The 25,274-nt window shown below is 54.5% G+C and overlaps 9 protein-coding genes across 9 annotated transcripts; 6 read left to right on the top strand and 3 right to left on the bottom strand.

The window, feature by feature from the left end:
• Positions 1 to 360: 360 nt before the first annotated feature.
• On the top strand, positions 361 to 3,954 carry W97_04332 (uncharacterized protein; the record flags this gene model as incomplete). Its single annotated transcript, XM_007782224.1, has 3 exons — positions 361 to 906; positions 1,018 to 3,665; positions 3,732 to 3,954. The coding sequence occupies 3 exons, from the start codon at positions 361 to 363 to the stop codon at positions 3,952 to 3,954; spliced, it is 3,417 nt and encodes a 1,138-aa protein (XP_007780414.1).
• Positions 3,955 to 4,670: 716 nt separating this feature from the next.
• Positions 4,671 to 6,102, bottom strand: W97_04331 (uncharacterized protein; the record flags this gene model as incomplete). The annotated part of the gene is made up of 3 exons (XM_007782223.1): positions 4,671 to 5,087; positions 5,143 to 5,298; positions 5,353 to 6,102. The coding sequence occupies 3 exons, from the start codon at positions 6,100 to 6,102 to the stop codon at positions 4,671 to 4,673; spliced, it is 1,323 nt and encodes a 440-aa protein (XP_007780413.1).
• Positions 6,103 to 6,754: 652 nt separating this feature from the next.
• W97_04330 (uncharacterized protein) lies at positions 6,755 to 7,542 on the bottom strand (the record flags this gene model as incomplete). Its single annotated transcript, XM_007782222.1, has 2 exons — positions 6,755 to 7,274; positions 7,442 to 7,542. 2 exons carry the CDS (start codon positions 7,540 to 7,542, stop codon positions 6,755 to 6,757), a joined length of 621 nt encoding a protein of 206 aa, XP_007780412.1.
• Positions 7,543 to 9,897: 2,355 nt separating this feature from the next.
• W97_04329 (uncharacterized protein) lies at positions 9,898 to 10,634 on the top strand (the record flags this gene model as incomplete). The annotated part of the gene is made up of 2 exons (XM_007782221.1): positions 9,898 to 10,512; positions 10,563 to 10,634. The coding sequence occupies 2 exons, from the start codon at positions 9,898 to 9,900 to the stop codon at positions 10,632 to 10,634; spliced, it is 687 nt and encodes a 228-aa protein (XP_007780411.1).
• A 1,620-nt stretch (positions 10,635 to 12,254) lies between these two features.
• On the top strand, positions 12,255 to 13,279 carry W97_04328 (eukaryotic translation initiation factor 3 subunit K; the record flags this gene model as incomplete). Its single annotated transcript, XM_007782220.1, has 3 exons — positions 12,255 to 12,424; positions 12,667 to 13,181; positions 13,236 to 13,279. 3 exons carry the CDS (start codon positions 12,255 to 12,257, stop codon positions 13,277 to 13,279), a joined length of 729 nt encoding a protein of 242 aa, XP_007780410.1.
• Positions 13,280 to 13,537: 258 nt separating this feature from the next.
• Positions 13,538 to 14,893, bottom strand: W97_04327 (uncharacterized protein; the record flags this gene model as incomplete). Its single annotated transcript, XM_007782219.1, has 2 exons — positions 13,538 to 14,722; positions 14,771 to 14,893. The coding sequence occupies 2 exons, from the start codon at positions 14,891 to 14,893 to the stop codon at positions 13,538 to 13,540; spliced, it is 1,308 nt and encodes a 435-aa protein (XP_007780409.1).
• A 2,778-nt stretch (positions 14,894 to 17,671) lies between these two features.
• Positions 17,672 to 19,215, top strand: W97_04326 (uncharacterized protein; the record flags this gene model as incomplete). The annotated part of the gene is made up of 3 exons (XM_007782218.1): positions 17,672 to 18,172; positions 18,354 to 18,958; positions 19,053 to 19,215. The coding sequence occupies 3 exons, from the start codon at positions 17,672 to 17,674 to the stop codon at positions 19,213 to 19,215; spliced, it is 1,269 nt and encodes a 422-aa protein (XP_007780408.1).
• A 550-nt stretch (positions 19,216 to 19,765) lies between these two features.
• W97_04325 (uncharacterized protein) lies at positions 19,766 to 20,929 on the top strand (the record flags this gene model as incomplete). The annotated part of the gene is made up of 3 exons (XM_007782217.1): positions 19,766 to 20,267; positions 20,341 to 20,698; positions 20,782 to 20,929. 3 exons carry the CDS (start codon positions 19,766 to 19,768, stop codon positions 20,927 to 20,929), a joined length of 1,008 nt encoding a protein of 335 aa, XP_007780407.1.
• Positions 20,930 to 22,660: 1,731 nt separating this feature from the next.
• On the top strand, positions 22,661 to 24,475 carry W97_04324 (uncharacterized protein; the record flags this gene model as incomplete). The annotated part of the gene is made up of 3 exons (XM_007782216.1): positions 22,661 to 23,100; positions 23,166 to 23,839; positions 23,895 to 24,475. The coding sequence occupies 3 exons, from the start codon at positions 22,661 to 22,663 to the stop codon at positions 24,473 to 24,475; spliced, it is 1,695 nt and encodes a 564-aa protein (XP_007780406.1).
• Between the last annotated feature and the right edge of the window lie 799 nt (positions 24,476 to 25,274).

Below are 25,274 nucleotides of genomic sequence, written 5' to 3'. Positions count from 1 at the left end.
CGGTAGTGGTGGTATACACTGACAGAATCCAACAGCTGTTTAATCTTCTAACCACAATCTTGATTATCTTCAGTTCCTTGCTCTTTCTTTACTCACAAGCTTCTTCCCTTCTGCTTTCAGTCGCCTGCTGACATGAAATCAAATAAATTCGACGAGATGCGCGCCTCGTCATGTCTTGGCGTCAAAGTCGAGGCCCACTTCCGGACTTTCCGGACTTTACAAAAGCTCACGTGATCACAGTAAACAAACGCGTCCGCCGCCACAACACCTTCTACCCACGACGCTCCATTCTTTCGCCTCTCATGAGCAGCCACTAACCAAACATCACATACCCATCGCATCGTCGCGCGCAAAGCAACAATGGCCGGTTACTTCCCCTCCTCACCGGCAACCGCCTACGCCGACAACACCCTCCCCTCGCAAGCCCACACTCTCGGTTTCTCCCCCGAGAAAACCTTCGTCTCGCCCTCCAAAGGCCAGCCCGACCTGCTGGCGCAGATCCGCGGCGGCCATGTCCCAGCCCTCGCAACGCCCTCGGCGCGCCAGCAGCTCGCCAACAACGCCCGGCACCCCAACGCGCGCAACGAATTCACGCCCCTCCTGAAAAGCGCAGCTCGGAACCGCATGCAGCGCGCGCTCGATGAGCCGGGCTACTACCCTAACGGGAGACTGAAGACGCCGAAGGGGTTGAAGGGCGGGAAGAGTGCGAGCTCGCCGGCGCTGCCGGAGCCGAGTCTTATGTATGCGGAGGATGTGGAGAGTAGTGCGTACGGAGAGGGTGAGGGCACGCCGATGCCGCCGGCGATCAGTAGTAGTGCTGTCAGTACGCCGATGGCGTTGCCCCGAGGGGATGGGGGATTTGGGGCGGAGGGGGGGAATGTTTTGACGTTGAGGGAGCAGGAGGCTGTAAGTCTGCATTTGTGTTTCTCTCACATCAACAACCTGGAAGTCTAGAGACGAGAGGGAAACCCGTGGGATTGGGCTAAGATAAGATGCTAATCGGCGTACGTCCAACAGAAGCTCGAAAAAATAGACAAAGAAAACTTTGGCCTCAAACTCAAGATCCACTTCCTCGAGCAAAACCTCTCCAAAACCGGCACGGAAGAAAACCAGAAGACCATGCGCGAGAACGCGGAGTTGAAAGTGGACAAGTTCACGCTGCAGGCCGAGATCAAGAAATACGGCAAGCAGGTCAAGCACGCCGAGAACGAGTTGGACCAATACAGACGCCAGCTGAAGGAGTATGCGGAAAAAGTCAAGAGGCGGCACATGGACGAGGGCATGAGGGAAGAGATGGACGAGCTGAAACGGGTAGCCGAGGAGAAAGCGGCAGAGGTCGAGGCGCTGCAGGAGCGGCTGGAGGCTATAGAGGACAGGACACAAGAGATGCAGGGGTTTCAAGACGATGTCGGGGATCTGGAGGCAGAGCTCAGAGAAAAAGATAGGCTTGTCGACGAGAAGGACGAGGAGCTGGAGGCGTTGCGGGAGAAGTTGGCGCAGGCGCAGTCTATTCAAGAGAAAGACGATGTTGACCTCGAAGACAAGGAGCGTCTGATCGATGAGCAAGCCGAGCAGCTCAAAAGCCTTCGAGAGGAAGTGCGCAAGCTGAGACAAGACAAGGAGCAAGCGCTTGGTGCATTGCAGGATCAGTTGGACGCATCCGAAAAGGCTAAAGCGGCAGAGCTCACCAGCATGCAGCGTCAAATGGAGTCAACGAAGCAGGCAAAGGATGCGGAGTTGCAGATGCTCAGGGAGGACCTGCAATCCGCAGAAAGAGAAAGTAGCCTGAAGATTAAGTCACTGGAGCGAAGGGTTCAGGATGCTGAACACAACAAGCAGGACGAACTCGAATCGCTTCAAGACAGGCTGCGACTGGCGGAGTCGAAGGGCGATAACCAGGCTCAACTCGCTCAGCAAGCTGCCCGTGACGCCCAAGATGCGCTGCGACGCGCCACCCGCGAGAAGGATGCCGAGATCGAGGCACTACAAACGAGTTTTGACGCCGCTGAGCGCGCACAAGACGAGCTCCAGAAGGCTCGACAGCAGTTGCACGACCAGGCCGAGGCCGCCAAACAGAGTCGCGCTGCAGAAGCCGCCCGAGAAGACGAGCTGCGGCAGCTTCGCGACACCGCCAATGCACGTCAGAAAGAAATCAAGACGCTCTGGCAGACGGCCGACAAGTACGACACCGCGCAGAAGGAGCTTCAGCAAACTCGCGAGGCGGTCAACGCCAAAGATCGGGAGATCAAGAATCTGCGCAGCGCTGGCGAGAACCAGTCCGCTGCTATCAAGGAGCTGCAAACCCTGCAATCCAGCCTCCGCGACCGCGACCGAGAGCTTGCGGCAGTGCAGACGACCGTCAAAGCACAAGAATCGGCGTTGGAGGAGCTGGAACAAGTCCGCAGAACACTGAACGAGCGCAACCGCGACCTCGAGAGCGTGCGTAAGAGCCTCGGTGAGCGGACAGCAGAGGTCGAGGTCCTGCGACAGACGATGGACGAGCCTGACTCCCAGCTTGAAGCTGTCCGCCATCTCGTTTCAGATCGGGATCACGATCTCGAGACCCTACGCAAGGAGCTTAACGCGCGAGATTCTGATCTCGAGGCTCTTCAGAAGAAGGCAGACGAGCGACTCAACGCTGTAAACGCCCTCAAAGAAGAAATGGCAACCACCAAAAAACTGCTGGAAGAGGAGATCTCAGTCCTAGAAGACACGCTCGACAAGACCGAAGCCGAAAATACCTCCCTTCTCACCAAGATCTCACTTCTCGAAAGATCTGCCGCCAGCTCGACAGAGCTGCAATCCAAGCACGCCCCCTTGGAACGCGACCTGGCTGCCGCCGCTCGTGAAAAAGCCTCCCTCCAGTCCCAGATCAGCGATCTAGAGGCCTCTCTCGCCACCGCATCCCACGACCGCACGACCCTCCAATCCCGCCTCGAAAAACTAAGCAAAGAACTCCATGACCTCCGCTCCAATGCCGCCTCCGACCGCACCATAGCCTCCGAGCGCGCAGATCTGCACGACCTCCTTAAAGCCGCCAAGCTGGATGCCGAGGACCTGGCAGCGCGCCTAACATCCGCAGAGCAGGCGCGCGCGTCGCTCGAGTCCAAGCTTCGCGCCGAACTCAGGACGCAGAGCCAGAAACTGCAGACGGCACAGCTCGAGACCGACGAGCTGAAGCTCCAACTCGCGGAAAAGGACGGCGAGGTCTCGGCGCTGAAACTGCGCGGCCAGCGCGGCCCGGATGCGGCGGCTAAAACGGCGACGTTGGCCAAGGACCGCGAGATCAGGGAACTGCAGGCGCAGCTCCGGACGGTGGAGCTCGAGGCCGAAGACCTGGCTGCCCAGGCCGCAGAGCAGGAAAGTCAACTCCGCGCCTCGGCTTCGCAGCTCCAGCAGCTGAAGAGCGCGCACCAGAAGGCGGTGAAGGCGCTGCAGGCCGCCGCGGCGCAGCAGCAACAACAACACACGGCTAACCTGGACGAGGTGATGGATCTGAAGGCCGAGATGATGGACAAGGAGAAGAAGCACGCGCGGGAGCTGGGGGGGCTGGCGAAGCAGATTCAGTACCTGAGGGCTAGTGTCAAGAGGGAGGGCGGGTTTAGGGAGGGCTTGGTGTGGGAGAAACGGTGGCTGCTCATGCAGGTTGAGATGTTTGGGGCTTGGTGAGTCTTTACTTCCTGTGGGGGGGTTTGGAAGGTTGAAGGGACAACCACTGACGAAACGAACAGCAACAAAGCGGACTTGAAGCTCTTGGAGGAGATGGGCATCACGCCGGATCAGTCGTTTAGGGAGAAGAAGCATTCGCTGCGGACGGTTGGCTGGATGGTTGTGGCGAGTGTCAGGATGAAGAGGATGCGAGATGAGTGGAGTGGGAACAAGAAACTGCATGATTCGCTGCTGAAGAAGCTCGAGCAGGTTCGGAGACAGTCGAGGCGGAGCGTTGTGAGGTAGTGTCTATATGCTGGCGTGGGTGTTGCATTGGTGGAGGTGTTGCGGTGCCGTGTCGTTCGTTGCTGTGCATCTACCTGGCGCTTGCGGTGTAGGGGTTCGTTGCCTGAGAGCTATCGGCAAGTCGTTGGGATTGAAATTGTTCTAGTGTCTTTAGGCTGCGCCGTTAGCTGCAACCTGGCGGAACAGAGTTCTCTCGTTTTGCAGTATGCTAGAATCGCCGAGACAAGAACATTGAATGAGATATCTCTTGAAGCGATGTCAGATGAATCTTTGCCCCACAGCCAGCCTTCATGACAAGCTTCGCACTTTCAAGAAGGAAAGATATTGCTCAGAGGTTGTCTGATCATTCTGGATTAAGCGTGACAAGTTGTAATCTGAAAGAAAAGTCTATGGACGAGATGCCGCACCCAAGCCAACCAACAACAGCCGCCGATGAGCTGTTCTCAAGTGTAGAAAACAGTGCCAAGTGAGAATCCAAGTCAAATCTAGCGTCCATCCCACCACGTACTAACAGGATAACTTCCGCCAAACCGGGAAGACAAGAAGCTCAACCACCATGCGCTACAAAGCCCACATAACCTCTCGTACCAAAGCCATGTGAAAGAGAACCATCCGCGCAGATCCCAAGTCGTTACCCGTACCGTGCCAAATGTAGCCTGGAGCCCTCACGTGAAGCCCAAGGGCTCTCAGACATCATACAGACCATTTCCATCGCATCAAATCTCGCTCCCTTCGCGATCCAGATCCATCATCACTCTCTTCCTGAACTCAAGCTTCTTGTGGTCGACCTCAGCCTTTACACGATTCGCCTCCGCGATCCTGGATTCGGCCTCGAGCATCTCCCAGTCGAGGTCCATACGCTGACGCTTCCGCGACATGGGAGAAGCCGAAGTTGGCATATATGGCTTGCGGTTCGGCGACGTAAAGAGGTTCGCGATGCCGGTGAGGCCGCTCAGCGTGTCGCAAGGAGACCCGGTAACGACGCAGGTCTGTGCAGTCAAGGCCGAGATCGTGGGAGCTGTCGGCGCATTGGATGAGAAAGACGACAGCGATGCTTCGGCGGCTCCAATGTCTGCACGCTTTGCCGGAGTTTGCTGCTCGGTGGACTGCTGAGATGCGACAGGTGGAGTTACCTAGCAGGGTAGTCAGTGATGAATTTTTGAGTGACTGTAAGATTGGTCGCCTGACCTTGAGAGGCGAAGGCGTGGACACCGCTTCCATAGTCTGCGCTCGCTTGCCGCGCGCCGCGAACGGCATCATCGGCGCCGTTGGCGCCTTGTTCGGCGAAGCAGAGGGTGTCTGAACAGCTTGACGGGCTCTAGGCTTTTCAGGCGTCGCTTTGGCCTGTAGACAGATCAGCGAAATGCGCTCAGAGAACTTTGGAGTTATTCATCTAACCTTGGAAGGAGAAGGCGTAGACACAGCGCGGGAAGCCTGGGATCTGCTTGCCTGCGCTCCGGCGGTCTTCGGCGTTGGAGTGGCCGACTTGTCCTGATGTCCTTCTGCCACCGATGGTCTGGCAGACTGTCTAGTGCTGCTTGGACTAGCCGTCCCGCCATATCGCGGTGGCTGGTCTTGGACTTCCCCAGCCGCCTCAATCGTCTTCTTCTGTATGCTGCGGAGCTGAACAAGAGCATTATTGCAGTCAACCCAGAGAAGTTCGGCGATATTATGGTTGCTTTCCAAGCGGTAGTAATGGCGGTCGGCTACTGCAGTCTGAAGTTCCTTAAGGGCAGTAGCGAGATCGTTCTTCGTTAGGTCTGAGATCTCCGCGAGCCGGTCCAGTAATTCAACACCCCATTGCTTGGGGTCATCTTCAACGGCAGCACTCTGCTCGTGACGTTTTACCTTCGTTGTGTGTCCGTCAGGCTTCCGGGGACGTATCTTCGCTGGAATGCATTGATGCAGCGGCGCGCCCCAGTTCGCCTCGATCTTGCTGATGTTCTTGAGTTTGGCTTCCTGGGTCTCGCGCGGCAATAGGCCGAATTGTATGGGGTGTTGAGGTACGGGCCCGGAGCGCGGTTTCTCCGGTGAACTGTCCTCAGCCTTTCCAAGTTGGTTGGTACGTGCGGTGATGGGAGGCATCGATCTTGCTGTGGACTTCCTGTACTGGCTGTCAGCACCGATGGAGTGGTTCAGGCTTGCCATGGACTGAGTTTTGTTGTGAGGACTGCTCACTTGAAGTCCTTGTAGTTGGATCCTTGCGTCGGTTGACAAACATTGAACCAGAGGCATGAGCTCGAAGATATACATGTTGCTGTGTGAACGGAGATTCAACACATGTGACATGAAATTAAAGTGAGGGACGTCGTGCAGAAAATTAAAGATGGGTGAATTGGCAAGGCGATAACGTATCTGCGCAGGACTTTCAAACGGGACGAGATTGCTTTCACATGATAAGAGAGACATTGAGATTGGCTCGAAACATTGGAGCTGGCGGTATGAGGAGCATCAAGTTGTTGCTTTGATTCTCACGAACACGAAGGAAAGCTGAGGAAGGTGAAAGACTTGCCCCCTTTGACTGCAACGCTGTGTTTCACAATCCCCGCCCGAATTTTTTTAAGTGCCAGCAGCTACCAATGATTGATTGGAAGACCAAAGAAAGGCGATGCCGCCCTTGATGGGAATTCCTGCGAAAAGCAGAAACACGAGTCATTTCCCCAAACTCCCGCAGCCAGACCCTCTCAGTGTGAGAAATTCTGTACTCCGCCAGCCTCAATTACCCGCAGTGTGGCATTCCGCGTGTGACCAGATTGGCCAGCCACGACTCCAAAAAACCCAAACTCCCGTAGAAGTCTGATCACTTCACAAGGCCCAGCCGTTTCAAGCGCAGCTCGTCGATGTTCGAATCCAGCTCAGCAGCTTCAGCGTCACGCTTTTTCGCGGCCGCTTCATGCCTCTCGGCGTCGGCTTTCAGCTTCGAAGCACGTGATCTGTGTTCCAATATGCTAATTTCCAAGTCCAGAGTGGCGCCGTCGTAGGCTGGTGAGGTAGTAGCTCGAACTGACCGCTCCGTTACTTGATGTGGCGGTTTCATGTCCTGAGGAGGTGGGGCCATGCCTTGAGGAGCTGGTTTGATAGCCCCAGGATCTGGTTCGATGGCTTGAGGCGGTAGCTTCGTGATTTGAGGTGCCCGTTCGATAGCTTGAGCTAGTAGATTTGCGGGCTCAGGTGATTGTGTTGTAGTCTCTCCCGAGTCACTCCTTACTTGAGCAGGTTGGGTGACTGGTGCTCCTATAAATAACGAGCTGGTATCTGAGTCAGCGTCCTCCGGGTTGACGCTTGTTGAGGGTTGTGTCGCGTCTGTCTTTCCAGGCGGGCTGTAAAGTAGCATGGTTAGTACCAAAAGCGTGAATTTTCTAAGCTCAGAACCCGCCTTGGGAAAGCACTCAGAATGCTCAGACCTAAATGGGACTCATTCAACGCTAAGGAAACATAGCATGATGTGGTCAACGACAATAAGGTAGCAGAGGCTCTGCAAACGTACCGATCGTTACGTTCTGGTGCAGAAGGCTTCAAGGACTCCACAGCACGTTGAACGTCGCCACGGACGAGTCCAGCGATGGTCCGAGGTTGATTGGCGAACATGCCGCTTTGTCGCTCGCGCACTGCGGTCTGGAGGAGACTTTGTGCTAAGGTGAGCTTCCCAATAGTGGAGCGTGACAACATCGCAAGATCCGCCAACAGAGACAAGCTCCACTCCTTGGGATCGTCTTCAAGAGATGCAGCAGCTCCTGTCTTGGGTCTCTTCCCGTCGCTGGTGTTTTTGCGTGGACGAATTGCCACTGGGATACACTCTTGAACGTCGCAGCCCCAGTTGGTGCGAATTGTGTCAATCAATTGAAGTTTCTTCCTCTGGTTCGTTGGTGAGATATCTGCAAACAGCTTGGCGTTTGCGCTCATTGTCGCCACTGCTAGAATGTTTCGTTACGGGCTGCTGGAAGAGGGTGTGTGGAAGATGAGAGGCTACGGTTGGACCGACCAACATGCAGCCCTGATATCGCCGTCAAGGACCGAGTGACGTACTCAAGAGGCCCACTGTACTCGATCAATCACGAGATGGAAGTAAAGAAGGTTTGACGTGCATGGGATAGCTCTCAGTTAGCGTAGTGATTTGGGAAAGGAATAAAGTGCGCGGGTCAACGGAGGTGCCAATAACCGAACCGCAGGCATGCGATAGAGGCCGACATTCGAGTCCTGCTGGAAGCATAGAGGGTCATATCTGGAGTCATCCTACACTTCACGCACCCTCCTTATTTCCTTGTCACCGGCTTATTCGCTAGCTGGACTACAGGGCGTTACGTGTTGCATATGATAGAAAACTTCACACAGGACGGAGAACAGCAACTGTAATGTACCAACCGCATCGACTATGTCTCGAGCATGATACGTGTGCCGTTCCGCTGAGCGCTACCACGCCGTCGCGGTCGGAATCGAGCCATGGTCAGCTTCGAGAGGGCGCAAAATCGTGCAGTGGAACAGTTCTTTTCACGACGAGATGGAAGCTCGACGCTGGAGATAGAGAGCCAGGCGCAGAAACAGTTACTAGAGTGACAAGAGAGGGTTGATGGTTTTGTGTATACGAACAAGGTAGGTAGGGACAGAGGTGGACGTGAAGGCGTATCGAGCGCGGAGGCCCTTCATGAGCCGAAAAGGGTCTAGTGGCGTCCCGGGACGCCAACGAGCAACCTTGAATCGACTTCATCTCCCAACTCACTTTCAACAGGCTGCTCTCGACTACGTCCGGTTTCAGTCAGTAGCGAGAGCAATCATTGTCGTCTGCCTCGCAAGATGAATATCGCGACCGCCTCCTCTCGACAGTCGGTCTGCCTGTCACGCGTTCACCCGGCAACTCTAAACCTAAGTATAGACTGCCGCAGCAGCCCGAAGGATCCTAGTCGTAAGCAACTCACCGAGTAAAGGCTCCAAGCTCCGAAGCTCTCGGGACTATATGTATACTGGCATCATCACGTTTATGCGATTCACGTTCTACCTATCGTCTTGTGGCCATGAGACTATTTGCGCCCGTGGAGGTACACAAGGCCTTCAGCTCTTAGATTGGTGAAACCCCGGACAAGAGCGGAGGCCGAACATGGAAGGTCAGGTAATCGCCGGGGGCAACACCACACCCTTCAGCCGCAAAGGAGTGAACCATTCTGGCGACGTTCCTGTATTGTTCTACTGCCATCTGCCTTCGCACCGGCCATGCCAACACCTGCAGTTGGATGATGGTAGGTCAGTACCACCCCGAAGAAGCACGCGCCGCTTCTGCGGAAATCGGCACCATCAACCAGGTTGGGCAGCGCAGTAGTGTTCACCGCAGGATTTACAGAATACTTCCATGCCTCGTGCCTCCAGTAAGACAGGAGTGCAGCCTAGTAAAATCTCTCCGCCTTGGAAAGCTCACGATGAGACTAAGCCTTGTCCTCCTTGGGGGCCGGCCAACGGGATCGCATAAGCGGCACAAGCTTTCAAGCAGTTTTCTGGCCAACCAGGCATTGCTCTAAATAGCCTGCAAAAGCTTCGCCACACACACATGCGTCCTTCAACCTTATAACTCGTACCAAATCCCTTTCCAAATAAAGCTGAAGATATTCTCGAACATGTCCACTCGCTTCAAGGGCATGCGATCTCCGATCCGAGTTTGTGCAACTCCATTGACTCCTTAAATCTGGCTACATTCATAGTCTCTCCGAGTTTATTCTCAATCTTCGAGCGATACCCAGTCTCAACTGCGGACAGCTACCATTGTAGTAGCAACTGCCTGCAATCGACCGAATACTGCTTGAGCTCATGTAATTCATCATGTCCAGCTATTTTCCCACCGAGCATAAGGTGTTGTCAGAACAGGAAGAGTTGTTTCGACAGTTGTATCATCAAAACATCCAGCAACAGCCAGTCAATGGAGCGACTTCCTCATTATTCGGTCAACACTGGCCCAGTATGACCCCTCAGGACTACGGGTGCTGGGACCAGATGTATCGTGCGCAACAGACGACAGCATTGCAGACAGTCCCGCTATATCAATATCCTTCGTATTGCACGCCGCCGGTTACCGCCGGGTTCAGCCAGTCGATCCTCTCCACCAGTTCGAACGGATCCGCGGCAGCTGTTGAGAGCGGAGACCTGCTATCCAACTCAAGTCTTCAGTCCTGTAATGTCCAGTCAACAAGGTCTTCCCGCTCAAACTCTGAAACCTCCGTAGGAAGCTCCATCACCGAGGCTACAGAAGTCTCCGCTAGTGCCAGGGCGTCAAGAGCAACCTCTCCAGGCTCTGCAGACCTTCAGGCATATGGATATCCCGACCGGAACGGGAGCTGGATCTGTGGATACCCAGGTTGCAGTTCTCGAGCTGTCTTCATCCGCGGCTGTGACTTCCGGAAACACTACAAGCGACACACGAAGTCGTTCTTCTGCCGGCTTGAAGGCTGTCCGCAGTCCACGGGCGGCGGCTTCTCGAGCAGGAAAGATCTAGCTAGGCATGAAGCCAAGCATAATCCGGACGTCATGTGTGAGTGGGACGGGTGTGATAGAGTGTTTAGCAGGGTCGATAATATGGTATGTCTTCCGCATCTCATCCGAACAAGCTATGCTAAGTCGTCCCACAGCGAGACCATGTAAAACGGATACACCTGAAGAGTTCTCGGCAGTCCCCTATGCAGCAGACAGTGTCAGCATGACCACGTGCGGCTACTCTCTCGGGGTCGTTCAGTCGGTCTTTTCATTCCATTGCGGCAAGCCGGACTTCGGGCTCACCTCGTGGCTGCATCTGCACGTCTTTGGATGGCTTGAGGACTGTGTTATTACTTTGTCAAGCCAGCATTTTTTTGTAGATTATCCAGCATCTCCCTCGTTTCGGCATTTGTATTGCCTGTTGAAGAGTCCATGCTTTGGACGGTGGGTTATAGCGGATACCAAGATACGTTCGTTCAAGCAAGCCGCTCTTAGCGAGCAACAACACAAGATTTCCTCTCAGAGGTTTCGTTCAGACAAACTTCGCTGCAGTGCGGACGCACTCTACCCTTCTCCTCAGGCATCGTCCGCTTTCTGAACCATGTCATCGCTTCATGAGCCCCTAGAACGGTGCAAAGTCTAGACTCATCCAGAGCCTCGGCTTGCTCCGCCCGTAATACGGATACGAACCGCGTCGGCTGCCCCTTGCTTAAGACTGACAAGAATAGACACAACTGGGGGCAGAAACCAACCTGTGCCGTGCGGGCCAACGAAAATCAAATACCTATGGCAGTTCACGAAACGATCGATACGCCAAACACGACAGCTAACATGCCTGCTTGAAACGCGACAACCAAGCCCCACAACTTTGAACCAAGTCCCCTCTGGTTTGTACTCCGCACCAACTGCGGCCATGATCCTTCGCTGTCTCACAAACACCAAGCCACACCGCTGTCAGCAAAATAGAATCAGCCCCCACTCGGTGCAATTCCTGGAATAAGACACCGGTGTGCGGGCCGCATGACGTGCGTAGCCGCATTGCGTTATGGTGGATTACTCTGACCGCCTGGGAGTTCGTGACACTGGCTTGATCGAAGAAGTGCTGTTGTTCACGACTGCAGCTCATGCTCCCGCCGTACACGACCATGGCCTTCAAAGGGCAAAAAGTCGGGAAATCTGCCATAAGCAATTCGACGCTTTGGGGCTGAGTCTGATGGCCCAGATGCACTGCGGCAGCATGCACTCCCGTTTCTGCCCACACAAAGCTATCAGAACCTGGCTCAGCGGGTTCTCGGAAGCCTTTCCAGATTAAGCTCGCCCTTATGATGCTCACGTGTTCTCCAACTTATCCTTCATGTTCAGACAGCGAAAGTCACTGCTTGGTAATGCTAACACCATGATGGAGTTGGGAGCGCAGCGACTGTACCTGGAGGTACTCTGCACACCGGCTCAAGATCCAAAGCAGCAACAGAAACGTTCAGCCCCACCTGGTGCACTAAAAGGAGTAATCGTGAGACGCTACAGGCGGCTCATCTGCTTCCAGAATAAACCTCCCAGACAGACAATGACAGATTATGCTAGGGATCGGAGGATGTTGTTGCACTGCTTCTTCAACCGTATGAGAGAGGACACTGTGCGAGCAGAAAACATTGTAAGATCTCCAGGACTATTGCAGGAGAAGTAAGAATATAAGGCTGCCCAGGGGCTTCGAGGCCACAGTGGATGCCAAGATTTCGGCCTCGCCTTCACCTGATTGGCTCGAGAATTCCACACCGAAAACCTCCCAAATCGATCTCACCTCTGCGCCGGCGACACGACACTACCACAACACACTCGTCCCGCCCAAGATGGGTGTACCCTTTGACTACGTGCCGGAGCGGCCGGAGCACATCGATGTGATACTGAACGGGCTCGACCGGTACAACCCCGAGACGACGACCGTATTCCAGGACTACGTGATGCAGCAATGCGAGAACCAGACATACGACTGCTATGCGAATCTGGCACTCCTCAAGCTGTACGTGTGTTTCTGTCTTCTTCCATGCAAAGGGTGTCTTTGCGCACCTGCCGAATCGTATATATGATGAACAACGAACCACAACACGTTTCCTATTACCTGAGGGCACCGGAGCTTGAATCACTCCAGCCCGCTGAAGCCTACTTATTAGCTCTATCTGATACACTCTTCCCAATGTTTCTCCACGTCTCCAACCTGCCCGCCAGCGCACTGCTAACAACGCTGCTGTTACCAACCCACAGATACCAATTCAACCCCCACCTCACCCGCGACGAAACCATAACCAACATCCTCACAAAATCCCTCACCGTCTTCCCCTCTCCCGACTTCTCGCTCTGCCTCTCGCTCCTCCCCTCGCACATCCTCGCGCCTCTCTCCTCCTCCCCAGCAACCGGCGACGCGCCCCTCGCCGAGGCGGTCCAAAAGCTCAACATCCTGCGCAACCTCCTCGAGCGCGCCGACTACGAGGCCTTCTGGGAGACGCTGAACTCCGACGACCTGTACGCGGACTTGTACGCCGATGTGTCGGGCTTCGAGGAGCTGATGCGGGTGCGGATTGCGGTTACGGTCAGCCAGGCGGTTCGGGAGGTTGAGAGGGGGGTGCTTGAGGGCTGGTTGAATCTGCGCGGGCAGGAGTTCGAGCATTTCGTGGGCGAGGTTTGTGGGTGGAGTGTTGAGGGTAGCGGGGTCAAGGTGCCGCTGAACAAGGAGAATGAGGCCAAGGGGACGGTTGTGAGGGAGAATGTGAAGTTTAATCGTGAGTTCTGTTATCCTCTTTCCTTCGGGGCGTGGGCTGACACAAGCTCGACAGAGTTCTCAAGACTGATCCGCAGGGCGTACGAGCAACCTGCATGAGTACAGGCGCTGCGCGGAACGGGTCTGTTAGAGGGGGTTACATTGCATTCACACTGCACGAGGCATGCTTGGCTACGGCGTTACGACAGGACGTGGAGGGACATGGGAATGAATCCAAAAGCTGTCGAAGGCAGCGTCGTTTGAACAACAAAGATTGGACGAACGATGCAGCTCCCGGCGTCCCACTTGGTTTTACATGGACAGCCGTGCGAAGCTACAAGGAGACAGAAGTCTCGTACTTCCTCATCCACAGCTCGCTTACTCCCACTGCACACCCACCCACTCCTCCAAATACCCCGCCTCCCCCTCCTCCACATCCCCGGGACAACAGTCCCTCCCACAAACCCCCAAAGTCACAGTCCCCCACTCCATGCCCTCAACGCCCACCTCCTCAGCCTCGAGCTCCGCAATCGCCTGCGGCACAAGCTGCACCTCAAACACCCTCTCAGCGCCACAGTTCTTACAGCGCGGCATGCCGCTCCCACCTCCAGTTCCCCTGGCAGTCCTGACCTTCCCCTCCGCCCTATCTTGCTGTTGTGTAAAAGAGAGCAGTAGTTTGCCGACAGCATCGGTCTTGCTGTACAGCAAAGGCTGCCCCGCCCACTCATACCGCAGCACCTGTTCGGGGTTCTGGGCCAGGCGGTCCGCGAACCGCCGGAACGTCTTGTCCATGCTGGACTCGAAGGCGTCTTTCTCGTCGCCTCCGCCACCACTGCTCCCGGCTTCGGTGTCGAGGTCCATGCGTGCGGAGGCGGGGATGGCGAGTGTAAAGGGGGCGTCGAGCGTTTCGTAGTCGGCGTCGAGGTTGTAGGTCGGGTAGGGAGGTGGGAAGGCGGATTCGGGGGGCCAGGGCTCGTGCGGGCGTGAGGGTTGTTGGGGTGGTGGGGTTGTGGGGGGCGGGGATGATAAGCGGACTTTTTGGGCAAAGGTTTCGGGGAGAGTGGATGTGTCAGCGGGGTCGGGCTTTTGGGCGGGTTTGGCGGCGAGGGCGGAGGCGGTCGAAAAGCGGTTTGCGGATGCGGATGTGGTTGCGGTAGATGAGAAGGGGTTACTGGCTGTGGAGGTGCCGGTGGAGAAGGGGTTGCTGGAGGGAAAAGCGGCGCTGGACGGGGCGACGCCAAATAGGGATGCGCCAATGTTTTGGGTTGCTGCCTTTGGCTCTTCAGCTTCTCGGGGGGATTGCTGCGGTGCTGGCGTCTTGTCTGTCTTCTTGATGGATTTTGACTGTCCTTTGGCGACTCTTGTCCCCCGTATGCCTCTCACACTGCCATCTTTTCGTCTGCACGTCTTGCGCCGGCAAGCGAAGAGGTATAGCCGCCGTTCATGGCCAGGGAAGCGTTCGGGCATGTCGCCATTGAGCTGGAGGAGGAGAGACATGAGTCCGTTGCAGACCTTGCATTTTGCCAGCGCGCCGGAAGGGGCTGTAGTGCCATCGAGCCATGTCTATCACTTGTCAGACATCTTGCATCCGGTGATGGGCAGGACACATACTGGATGGCCGCCTAGCTGGTTGACCGGGTCATCGGTGGGTTCTTTGGTCGCATAACCCAGGAGGACATTCGTTTGCGTGTACTGGTCCTCGTCAGCGGACGAGTCACTGTCGTATGAGGCCATTCCAGTTGTAAGCCGTGAGTGTTGAAGTGCCAAACTCCCATCGAAGGACAAAAATTTCGGGATACGCGCTTTATCGATAAGAACTCAATATGTACAGGAAGTTGTCGTGGTTGTCAAATCATGTCGTAGACTTACTTTCCTGCTTGCTACCACGTCACGCATTTGGTTGCTACCTTATGTGTTCTTCTTCCTTATTCAAGTCGGCCTGCACTCGAGTATCGGCTTGAGTATCGCCTTACGCCATGTCCGTTTCTCTCCGCCAACGACTGCGGCGTCGTGTCTTTAGTGCTTATCCTCCGAGTCAGCCTTGATGTGACCTCACACACCATCACGTCTTTTCGGTTGCTATCTACTGTCGAGCGCTGTTCGGACATATTCAATTCCAGAGGATTCGACTTACAGTTCTACTGCCGGTTGTCGACCGGACTATCTGCTAAAATGCCGCGGCGAAGTCGATTCGAATACTTACCGCTCCAGTCATCGATGAATACAATCAGGGTGGTCAGTCTCCTAGAAGGAGACTGTCCTTCGGATGTCCAGTGCACGATGAGGGAGGTAGCCCTTGATTCTCCTCCGGCATACTGTGCACTCTCATATGTCTGGGGCAATCCCTCCAGAGAATTCCCGATACTCGTGGATGATAAGGAGATGCTCATCCCGCGAGCTCTATTCATGGCTCTACTACACATACGATCGCGCGAGAAGGCGCGAACGTTCTGGATAGACGCTTTGTGCATCAACCAGCTGGATGTTGTGGAGAGAAGCGCCCAAGTACAGAAGATGCAAGAGATATACGCGCGGTCTAGTGAAATTCTCATTTGGCTCGGTTCCGAAAGAGATGAGAGTTCGTCGGCTATTGCGCTCGCGTCAAAAGTTGCGGTATATTGGTCAAATCAGGGACTTGATCTCCGCGGTGCAGAGGCAGAGTTTCGGAAGAGAAGTACAGCTGATCTATCAGCTCTACTAGACCAGTGCGGTTGCAAAGCCGATGCTGCACCGGTACAAGCATTTGAACGCTTGCTTGCTCGAGATTGGTTCGAACGGGTGTGGATCATTCAAGAAGCAACGGCAGCCGTGGATGTTAAGACTCTACAGTGCGGAGATTCTACAATCAATTGGTGGGGTTTCGTTACCGCTGCGATATTTCTCTCACATGCGGTCACAAGACCAGATCTGCATGATTACTTTCCGAATACACGACTTCTCGGCTCGGTCTCTATGCGCAGACTTTGCAACCTGGATAACCTACAGAGAAAGATTAGGACTGGGAGATATCGTACAGATCTTCTTGGGACACTTGCAAACTATCGATACTATAAGGCTACAGACGCAAGGGATAAGGTATATGCCTTGCTGGGTTTGGTCACCGAATCATCAGCGCATGATCTCATTCCCGATTACTCTCTGGACGTTTCAGATATTTATGTCAAAGTGGCTGAACACTGCATACTGCGTCAAGGTTCTCTCGAATGTTTTGGCTACTGCAGTCCCTCCCTACGAGACTCAGGACTACCCTCTTGGGTCCCGGATTGGCGCAATTCTAGCACTAGGCATCCTCTCGCCGTTTACACAAAGCACAGACAATACCTTGACGATTTCGACCCTGACGTGGAACTCATCTACTCCGCTAGCGCTGATCAAACGTTTCGGAAAGATCATCTGTACTTCTCCATACTTGACAAGCGGAGATTGCTTGCCGAGGGATTTTGCATCGGCAAAGTTGTAGCTGTCGGTTCGCCAAACTACCTCGATGCCTCTGATAGCTGTGGAAGCGTCATCAAGAAATGGGAGCCAAGCAACCTCGCAGAACTCTACAGGCCGACAGGAGAGACAGTTCTTGAGGCTTTCAGCCGAACTCTTGTCGCCGATGTTGCTAAAACCGGACGTCTCAGGCACCGAGGCTACACTGTTGATTGGAATTTTTGGCGTTCTGTTGAAGACTTCTCACGACCACCTCCAGGACCCGAGCAGCGGATGGGATGGGGGTCTCTTCTTTATGCGACAGTTGGCCGTAGTTTTGTTCGGTCGGATCGCGGCTATCTGTGCTTGGCTCCGGGTGAAACAGAGCCTGGCGATCATATCTGTGTCCTTCTCGGAGGTCATGTTCTCTACGTGTTGCGCCCTGCTGGGGAGAGTTTCCATCTTGTCGGCGAATGCTACGTTCATGGTTTCATGGATGGCCAAGCCATGGATCTTCTCAAGAACGGAACCTGTGAGCTTCAGAGGTTTGTAGTAGACTGAGTTGGAAGGACGAACGAAGAAATTCGGGCACCGCTGTTTCTGGAAGTAATGCCACAAAACAGCTGCGACTTATGAACATATCTGTTAAATGCTGCCGAGATCGCATCGCAACACCGCAAGATAAAATCTGATGCTCATTATCGGTAAGAGCTTAAGGATAGAGAATTCGTTCCAACCTCGGGAAGCCCCGCACGTGACTGTTAACAAACGGATGTTACATATCCGCCTTCATCTCGTCCTTCCAGCCCAGTTGGACGCTGACTCGCTTAAGAAGCCGCTTAAACCCTTATGCCAGTTCCTCGCTGCCAACAACAGCGACGCTGACCGTAGTCCTCGCCCTTCGAGCTAGCCTCGATATGCGGGTTACAATGCGGAGTTGCAATTACAAGGATGCCATATTGGCCCCCGAACCACCTGGGCAGCTTGTTAACTCGAAGATGTATAATCTTCCCACTCTGCTCCACTTGAAGGCTATTTGCCATTTCCCCATTCACGTCTAACGCATCTTCCCCGTTTCTCTACCTGTCCTGCGCTGCCATGATCGATTTCGCTCTTTCGACAGAGCAACATAAGACGAGGGAGGATGCGAGTAAATTTGCAGACCTAGTCTTAAGGGACGCTTACGCGAGCTATTCCAAGCACAAAAGCAATCATGAGCGTTTTCAAGCCACAGAGCCGATCGTCCGCAAGGCCGCGGAGATGGGTCTTATCAAGAGCGCAGTTCCTGCACCACTTGGCGGGACTGGTGGGAGCTTGATTGACGTCTGCCTCGTCGTCGAGGAGCTTTACGCGGTGGAGCCAAGCGTTGCGCTCACCATCCTGGCCAACGCCCTTGGACTATACCCCTTGGTTGCAGGAGGTACCGGCACGCAGCAGCAGGAGTTCCTCGCTCCTTTCCTCAACGGTCGAGATCCTGCGTTGGCAAGCCTTGTGTATTCAGAGCCTGCTGGAACTGCAAACTTCTTTGAACCGGGGGCGAGGGGCATGCAGACTACGGCAACGAAGGAAGGGAATGAGTGGATCTTGAATGGAGAAAAGGTATGGTTTGCATAGGGAGCGCCCACAACCGCGTTCTTCGGACGATTGGCAGCGCTCAAGGCTCAAGGCGCCGCGACTCTGAACGAGTAGCCGATCGCATGGGCTTGAAGGGCCTGCCGGAGCGTGCCTCCGCTCTAGTCGAGCCGAATCTCCTCAGGAACTAGCTGACTGTGCGCATCAGATCTGGGCTACGAACTGTGCTGGCTGGGACTCAAGAGGTGCGACACTTCAATGCGTCGTCTGCAGGGAGGAAACATCCTCAGCGAGCAGCCTGGAAGAATCGACGATGATTTTGCTCGTTACTAGAGAAATCATTCAGCAGAATCCAGCTGACGCCTATACGATTGTCAAACACCTGGACACTCCCGGCCATACGGCATCCTCAGGGCCTCACGTCAAGTTCGATGGCTTACGTGTGCCTGGTTCCCACGTGCTCGCTCGTCCCGGTACAATGGATGCGCATCGTCTCATCGGAGCCGCGTTCACAATGTCGGCCGTGATAGTCGGTGCAATGTCCGTAGGAATTATGCGCCACGCATTCGAAACGGCCTTGAACTTCGCTAAGAGCCGGACTGCTGGAGGCACAGTCCTCTTGTTGGAGCGCCAGAGTGTTGCGGACTCGCTCATCGACATTAAGATGAGCGTAGAAGCGGCGAGGTGCCTCACCTGGAAGGCTGCTCACGCTCTGGAGCATATGGTTAGTGCAGAAAATGCGTACGAAGCCAAGATCTGGTGCTCGGAAGCGGCTGTAGAAGTCGTTACCAAGGCGATGAGGGTTGTTGGGATGTACGTCTTACACCGCTTTTCTCTCTCTCCGTTATCAACCGATCCATTGATACCAGTCATCTTTCGTCAAGGCATAAACTAACCGTTCTCCCAGTTCTTCATATGACGCATCCTGTCCCTTGGCACGAATGCTTTCCGATGCACTAGCACTTCCCATCTTTGATGGCGGAAACGTTGGTATCCGTCGCAGGCAGTTGCAGAAGCTGTTCCTAGCAGACGACTATGACCCTTGGCAGGCTGGATTCGGGAAAGCATGAAAGAATGATCTGAAGATGATTAACACAGGCATTAGACGGGAAGGACCCAGGGTTGTCTTTTCTATATATAGATGAATTGGAAGACCTCGATTGGGCGCAGGATGAGAATCATCACATCGTCAAGAATTTGAGTACTCCTAACTTTCAAGGAGGTATTGTTGGTCAACTCGTCTCAGTGACTCCACTCTCCCGATTGACAGGACCCCAGCCGAGCTGATTTTGCGAAATCATGATGGCTGCTTCTACGAATCCCATCTTCATCGAAGAGGGCTTTCTCAGAAGTCCATGACATTATCACAGCTCCAATATGGTTAGAAGCAATGGACGGGAGTTAATGCAAGACATCTAACGGGTTTTAACGGGATGATGTCAGGGAGCGCTTGTCAGCGCCACGTCAGGGGTGGAACTTCAGCCCTACGCCCCGGAATGCTCAAGTGGAATCACTCCACCTCAGCTCCGCCGTCAGACCCGCGACCTCCGTAGACACGAGTTACACGTCTTATACCCAATCAAGTCTTACAGTAACCGCAAGGCTTCTCTGGCCGCTTAGATGGCGTCCACCTCTGAAACCCCTTCCTCCCCCGTACCGGACACCTCGCATCACGCCCGACCGCCAAACTTATCCTCCGGCTCCTTCTTCACTTACCCAGTCACCTACGCCGTATCCGGGCTCCTCCGCCGCCTATCTACCGAACCACTTCTGCCAAAACTGATGTCCTCCAACCCCCCATCCCTCGACAGCTCCCTCACCATGGAAGGCGTATACACGCCACCGCGCCGGTACGCCTCGCCCTTCCAGCCGCCACCACTTACGCCCTTGACGCTTGAGGGCTACAAACCCGGCACGAAAGACTCGGCAAAGCTTCTATCCAGACAGCTGGCAGAGGAGATAAGGTTGCTGGTTCCGCCGCGGCTGCAGCTCGTCGACGAGTGGAAGCTCGCATACAGCCTGGAGCAGAACGGCGTGAGTCTCGCGACGCTGTACAAGAGCTGCGAGGAGTATCGCGGGAAGCGCGGAGGTTACGTCCTTGTAGTGCGAGACAGTGGCGGTGGTGTAAGTCTCCCCCCCCTTTCAAAAATTCTCCTTCACGCCCTATACGCTCTGGACAAAAGAGGGCTGACGAGCTGCCGGCCCTGTTCAGATTTTTGGCGCATATCTCTCCGACCCGCCCCGCCCACACCCCCACTTCTACGGCACAGGCGAATGCTTCCTCTGGCGATCCTCCGTGCTCCCGGCACTCCCGGACCTGTCCTCGCTGCCTCCTCCGCCGTCCGCGGACACGACGTACGCGCAGCGGCATACGACGATCGGGGTTCCGAAGAGCACGAATGGCAATAGCGCGCTAAGTCCGCCGGCTAGCAATGGGGGTAGCAGGAGCGGGACGAGCACGCCGGAAAGAATACGGTTTAAAGCGTTTCCGTACAGTGGAGTCAATGATTATATGATCTTTTGTGAGGCGGGGTATTTGAGTCTTGGGGCTGGGTGAGTGGTTCTTCTTCTCGATTGCCGGTCGGGCAGGCAGGGGAAAGGAGGAGACACGTGGGTTGGCTAATAAAATTTGGCAGGGACGGCCATTACGGACTGTGGCTGAACGATAATCTGGAGAAGGGCGTCTCGAACTCATGTCCGACGTTCGGAAATGAACCGCTCAGTGATGAGGGTACGAAGTTCGGGGTATTGGGGGTGGAGTTATGGTACCTTGGGGCAGAGTGACAGACAGCATATGGAGAGTGCATAATCAGGCTTTGGAGCTTTGGCGTCAGGCGATTTGAGAAACTAAGATACCACCAGGCGACGTTCAGATATGGAAAAGTTACTGCAGGAAGATGGAACATCACGTGAGTTTTCCGCTAGGCTGGAAGGGGCACGAGCCGATTTGGAGGCGCGGTGCACGAAGTCAGAATCTCGGGGCGCCTTGGAAGAATCCAAGAGATGTTCATGAGCGGCATTGGGCCCTGGTGTCAGACTGACTCCAAGTGACGAGCGCGTTTCTGCGGAGACCAATTGTTACGGCGCGGAGATAGGGATGAAGCAGCCTTGCTGCTATTCACGAGCGCAGGCCCCTTTGCACAACAAACGACGTTTTCTCTTTCAGCAGCTTGACAACTCCCTACGCATTTGAGAGTTCCCTGAGAAATCACTTCCCCGGATTCGAAACAGGGACGGAGACTTTCATCCTATACTAACAGTATGTTTCCCTTGTAATCGAGCCACCAGGAGCCAGAACGGGCTTCCCCATACATGTCTAGGCTGGTCGGCACAGAGCCAGTAGGCAAGAAGCTTGAATCGTGTTCGATTCGCCCTTCTGTATCTCGGGTGAGCAGTCATCCAAACGGTTGTGCTGAACAACGCGAAGCGGATAACCCCGTACACCAAGGGAAACAAAGCCTAACGCAGGGTCTCATAGCAGGTGCTCTATCACAAGAGTCAGCGGTGTCCAGATCTGCAGCCCAACTAAAGATGGCTGATGCTGGAGGGTTGTACTCTTCCACAGAACAGCTAGGTATCTTTGCCAACTTTCTTTGGCGTTGCAAGTCAGGCAGAGCTTCTTCGTGTATGGTCGACAATCACACAACCCTCGAGCATCTTTTCGGCTGACAATGCAACACACCATGCTGCTGACATCACTCGGAGGACTCACAACTCACGATTTCCCGTCCAACGCCAACCAAGCACACCACTGGTTTAGAGCTATCTGATACACCTAGCGTAGCGAGCAAGGAACGCGCTGTCCCGCCGTACGAGTCTTGGCGCTAATCTAGTGGTCATTCTCCATAGCAGTGAATCTTGATATACACATCAAGGCTGGCGAAAGTCGGATGCTGTAAATTGACCGAAATCCACCGGATTACGTCAGCAGCCTCCTCAGCCCTACGACATGCACGGGGATGCAACCTCCATCCATCGAGAAGACGGCCGCGGTGTGCATGTGCTATGCTGACTCCCTCCGTGTATTTCCGTCCACAAGACGTTACGGGCATGCTTTGGCTTTCGACTCTGAGTCGTTCAGTCGGCCGAGACGGTGACTCCGGAAATGCGACCGGGAGGCTTACCAGCGCCGAGCCGTGACTCACGCGTAGTCCCTATTGCTTAACGTTATGTCGGAGAGATAGTCAAAATCCAAAGCAAGGTTCTAGGCTTGCATGTGCTGACACATGAACGCGCTGGCCGGTCAGTATGTGCGCTCATACCGTATACTCGGAACAATTCGTTTTGAGAATTGCACGATATGGCGATGAAGCTGATTCTGCTACATCCCTCATCTCATAAAAGCCTTGATCTCTCCGTCAGGCCTCTATCTCATCGTCCCCATCTCCAACCAACTTTCCATTCAATCTCAAGTTTAGCTTCATTGCTGTCTTCTGTACACCCCCAGCACTCGGTCATCGATATCTCCGGTTTGCACGAACTCCACGCTAGCCTAGAATTGTAACAACCATTCCAATGCCAGCAGAAGTCATGAACTCAAAGGAAACCTACAGTGTCGGTCTGGCACCAGCCCAGGATGACCGTGAGAAGGACCGGAACTCAGCAATCTCATCCGATTCGGACAATGCCCAAGATCAAGAGACACAGGGTGCACCACTCCAACGAGTGGTCAGCGCTCCGTATCCTACACCTCTGAAGCTTGCCATCATCCTCGTAGGGGTCGCTTTGAGTGTGTTTCTAGTAGCGCTAGACATGACCATCGTGGCAACGGCGATACCAAAAGTCACCGACGAGTTCCATAGCCTTGAAGACATTGGATGGTACGGATCGGCTTTCTTCATCACTGTCGCAGCATTTCAATCGACTTGGGGCAAGGCCTATAAGTACTTCTCACTCAAAACTGTGTTCCTGACGGCAATCCTCGTCTTTGAGATTGGAAGCCTGATATGCGGCAAGTGCCACCTTTTCCTACTACGATCGGACGATGATGCTAACGACGTACAGCTGTTGCCCAAGACAGCAAGACCTTGATTGTAGGCCGCGCAGTTGCCGGTGCTGGAGGTGCTGGTGTTGCGGCCGGTGCTTACACCATTATCGGCTTCAGCGCTCCGCCAGAGAAAGCCCCAGCCCTCACCGGAATCCTAGGAGCTATCTTCTCAATCGCCAGTGTCGCCGGTCCGCTGCTCGGCGGTGTCTTCACCGACAATCTGAGCTGGCGATGGTGCTTCTACATCAACCTTCCTGTTGGCGGTGCCTCGGCAGCCGCAATCATTGTATTTTTCCAGACACCCGAGCGAGCGAAACCTGTCGAGGCGTCATGGCGTGAGAAAATCCTCCAGATGGACTTCGTCGGAACCTTCACGCTCATGGGAGCTGTCGTCTGCTTCCTCCTCGCAATGCAATGGGGCGGTGTCACGAAGGCCTGGAGCTCTGCCGATGTCATTGGCATGCTTGTCGGCTTCGGCATCATCTCCATTGTCTTCATCGCCCTGGAAATCCATCTTGGAGAGCGCGCGTTGATCATACCTCGCCTCATGAAGAACAAGACCCTTGCGTTCGGCTTTGTCTTCCAAGTCTTCAACAACGGCGCGTTCTTCGTCCTGCTGTACTACCTCCCGATATACTTCCAAGTTGTGTCAGGCGTCTCAGCTGCTCAGTCAGGCGTCCGCAACATTCCCTACATCCTTGGACTTTGTAAGTTCCACCCTATTGCGAGCCTGTCTTGGATCATTCGCTAACGGAGCAATAGCGCTCTTCAGTATAGTCTCCGGCGTCGCTATCACCATAACCGGCGAATACCAACTCCTGATGATCATCGGCGCGGTGCTAAACACCATCGGCGCCGCCCTAGTCTACACCCTCGACGTCGGCTCCCCCGCCTCAAAGTGGATCGGCTACCAGATCATCGGCGGCATCGGTACGGGCCTGAGCATCCAGATCCCCATCATCGTCGGGCAGGCTGTCGTCCCCGCTTCTGACATCTCCTCCGTCTCGGCCCTCGCGCTCTTCTTCCAGTCCCTGGCCGGCGCGGTTTTCATCTCCGTCTCGCAGTCGCTCTTCGCGAATAGGCTGATTGAGGCGGTTAAGCAGAACGTGCAAGGTCTGGATCCGGCGATTGTGGTTGGGACGGGCGCGACGGATCTGAGGAAGGTGATACCGGCTGCGCAGCTTGCGGGTGCAATCGAGAGCTATATGGCTGGATTGCAAGATGCTTTTACCCTTGCTATTGCGCTTGGCGGTGTGGCGGTCCTGATTAGTGTTGGGGTTGTGGTATTTGATAGGCGGAATTTGAAAGCGAAGCCCAAGGCTGGTGACGCAGTTCAGGCTTGAAAAGGAGCGTTGGAGGCTGGATAGTCACTCGCTGATGTAGTCAGATAGGACAGTGACGAATTGATTCCACTCCGCAAATACATGCCAGAAGCCATACCAGAGTCTCGGAGACGGCCGCGCAGTGAACAAAGCCCGCAGCGGAGCAGCGTATTAATGTGACTTGGGACTGAAGTCGATAATACGCTCGGTGCAGTGTCTCTGTAGCGTCGGAGTCTCGAAATCATCAGGATCTTGTCTCAGGATCTATAGGCGGTAGCTTCAGCCATTATGTTGATGTTCTTATGCACCAAATCAACATATCTACCAATACTTGTGGGCATCTAATGTCCCAGAGCTCAACCCTGAAATAGAAACGGTCCAAAGTCATGCCAACCTCGTGAGTTCAGTTACCTTTCGTAAAAGGATGCACTCCATGGACTGACTCTGAAGAGGACATTCAGTCTTGTAGCGCAGGAAGGGAACCGAACCAGCCATTCTGTTACTGAACAAAGTGCAATCATCACTGTAGCATGCAAGCGAGATAACTCAGCGACGAAGACTACGGCGCTTCTGACCATTCTCTTCCTTCCACCCACCTTCGTTGCAGTAAGTTTAGTCGCAGAATTGGAAACAAACAGCACTGACTAATTGGCTTCAGACATTCTTCAGCATGACGATGTTCGATTGGACTGCTTCGTCCGCAGATAGTCGAGTGATGTCACCATACATCGCCATCCCTTTGACAGCCGTGGTCCTCTTCATTTGGCGCATCTGGTGGAAAACGGAGGATAGGCGATACCAAGCGGATCTTGATAAGTCC

Source organism: Coniosporium apollinis, assembly GCF_000281105.1.
Source record: "Coniosporium apollinis CBS 100218 chromosome Unknown supercont1.19, whole genome shotgun sequence".
Classification (NCBI taxonomy): domain Eukaryota; kingdom Fungi; phylum Ascomycota; class Dothideomycetes; genus Coniosporium; species Coniosporium apollinis.
Note: the sequence above shows the minus strand (reverse complement) of the source record. Positions and strands in the feature narration are given on the sequence as shown.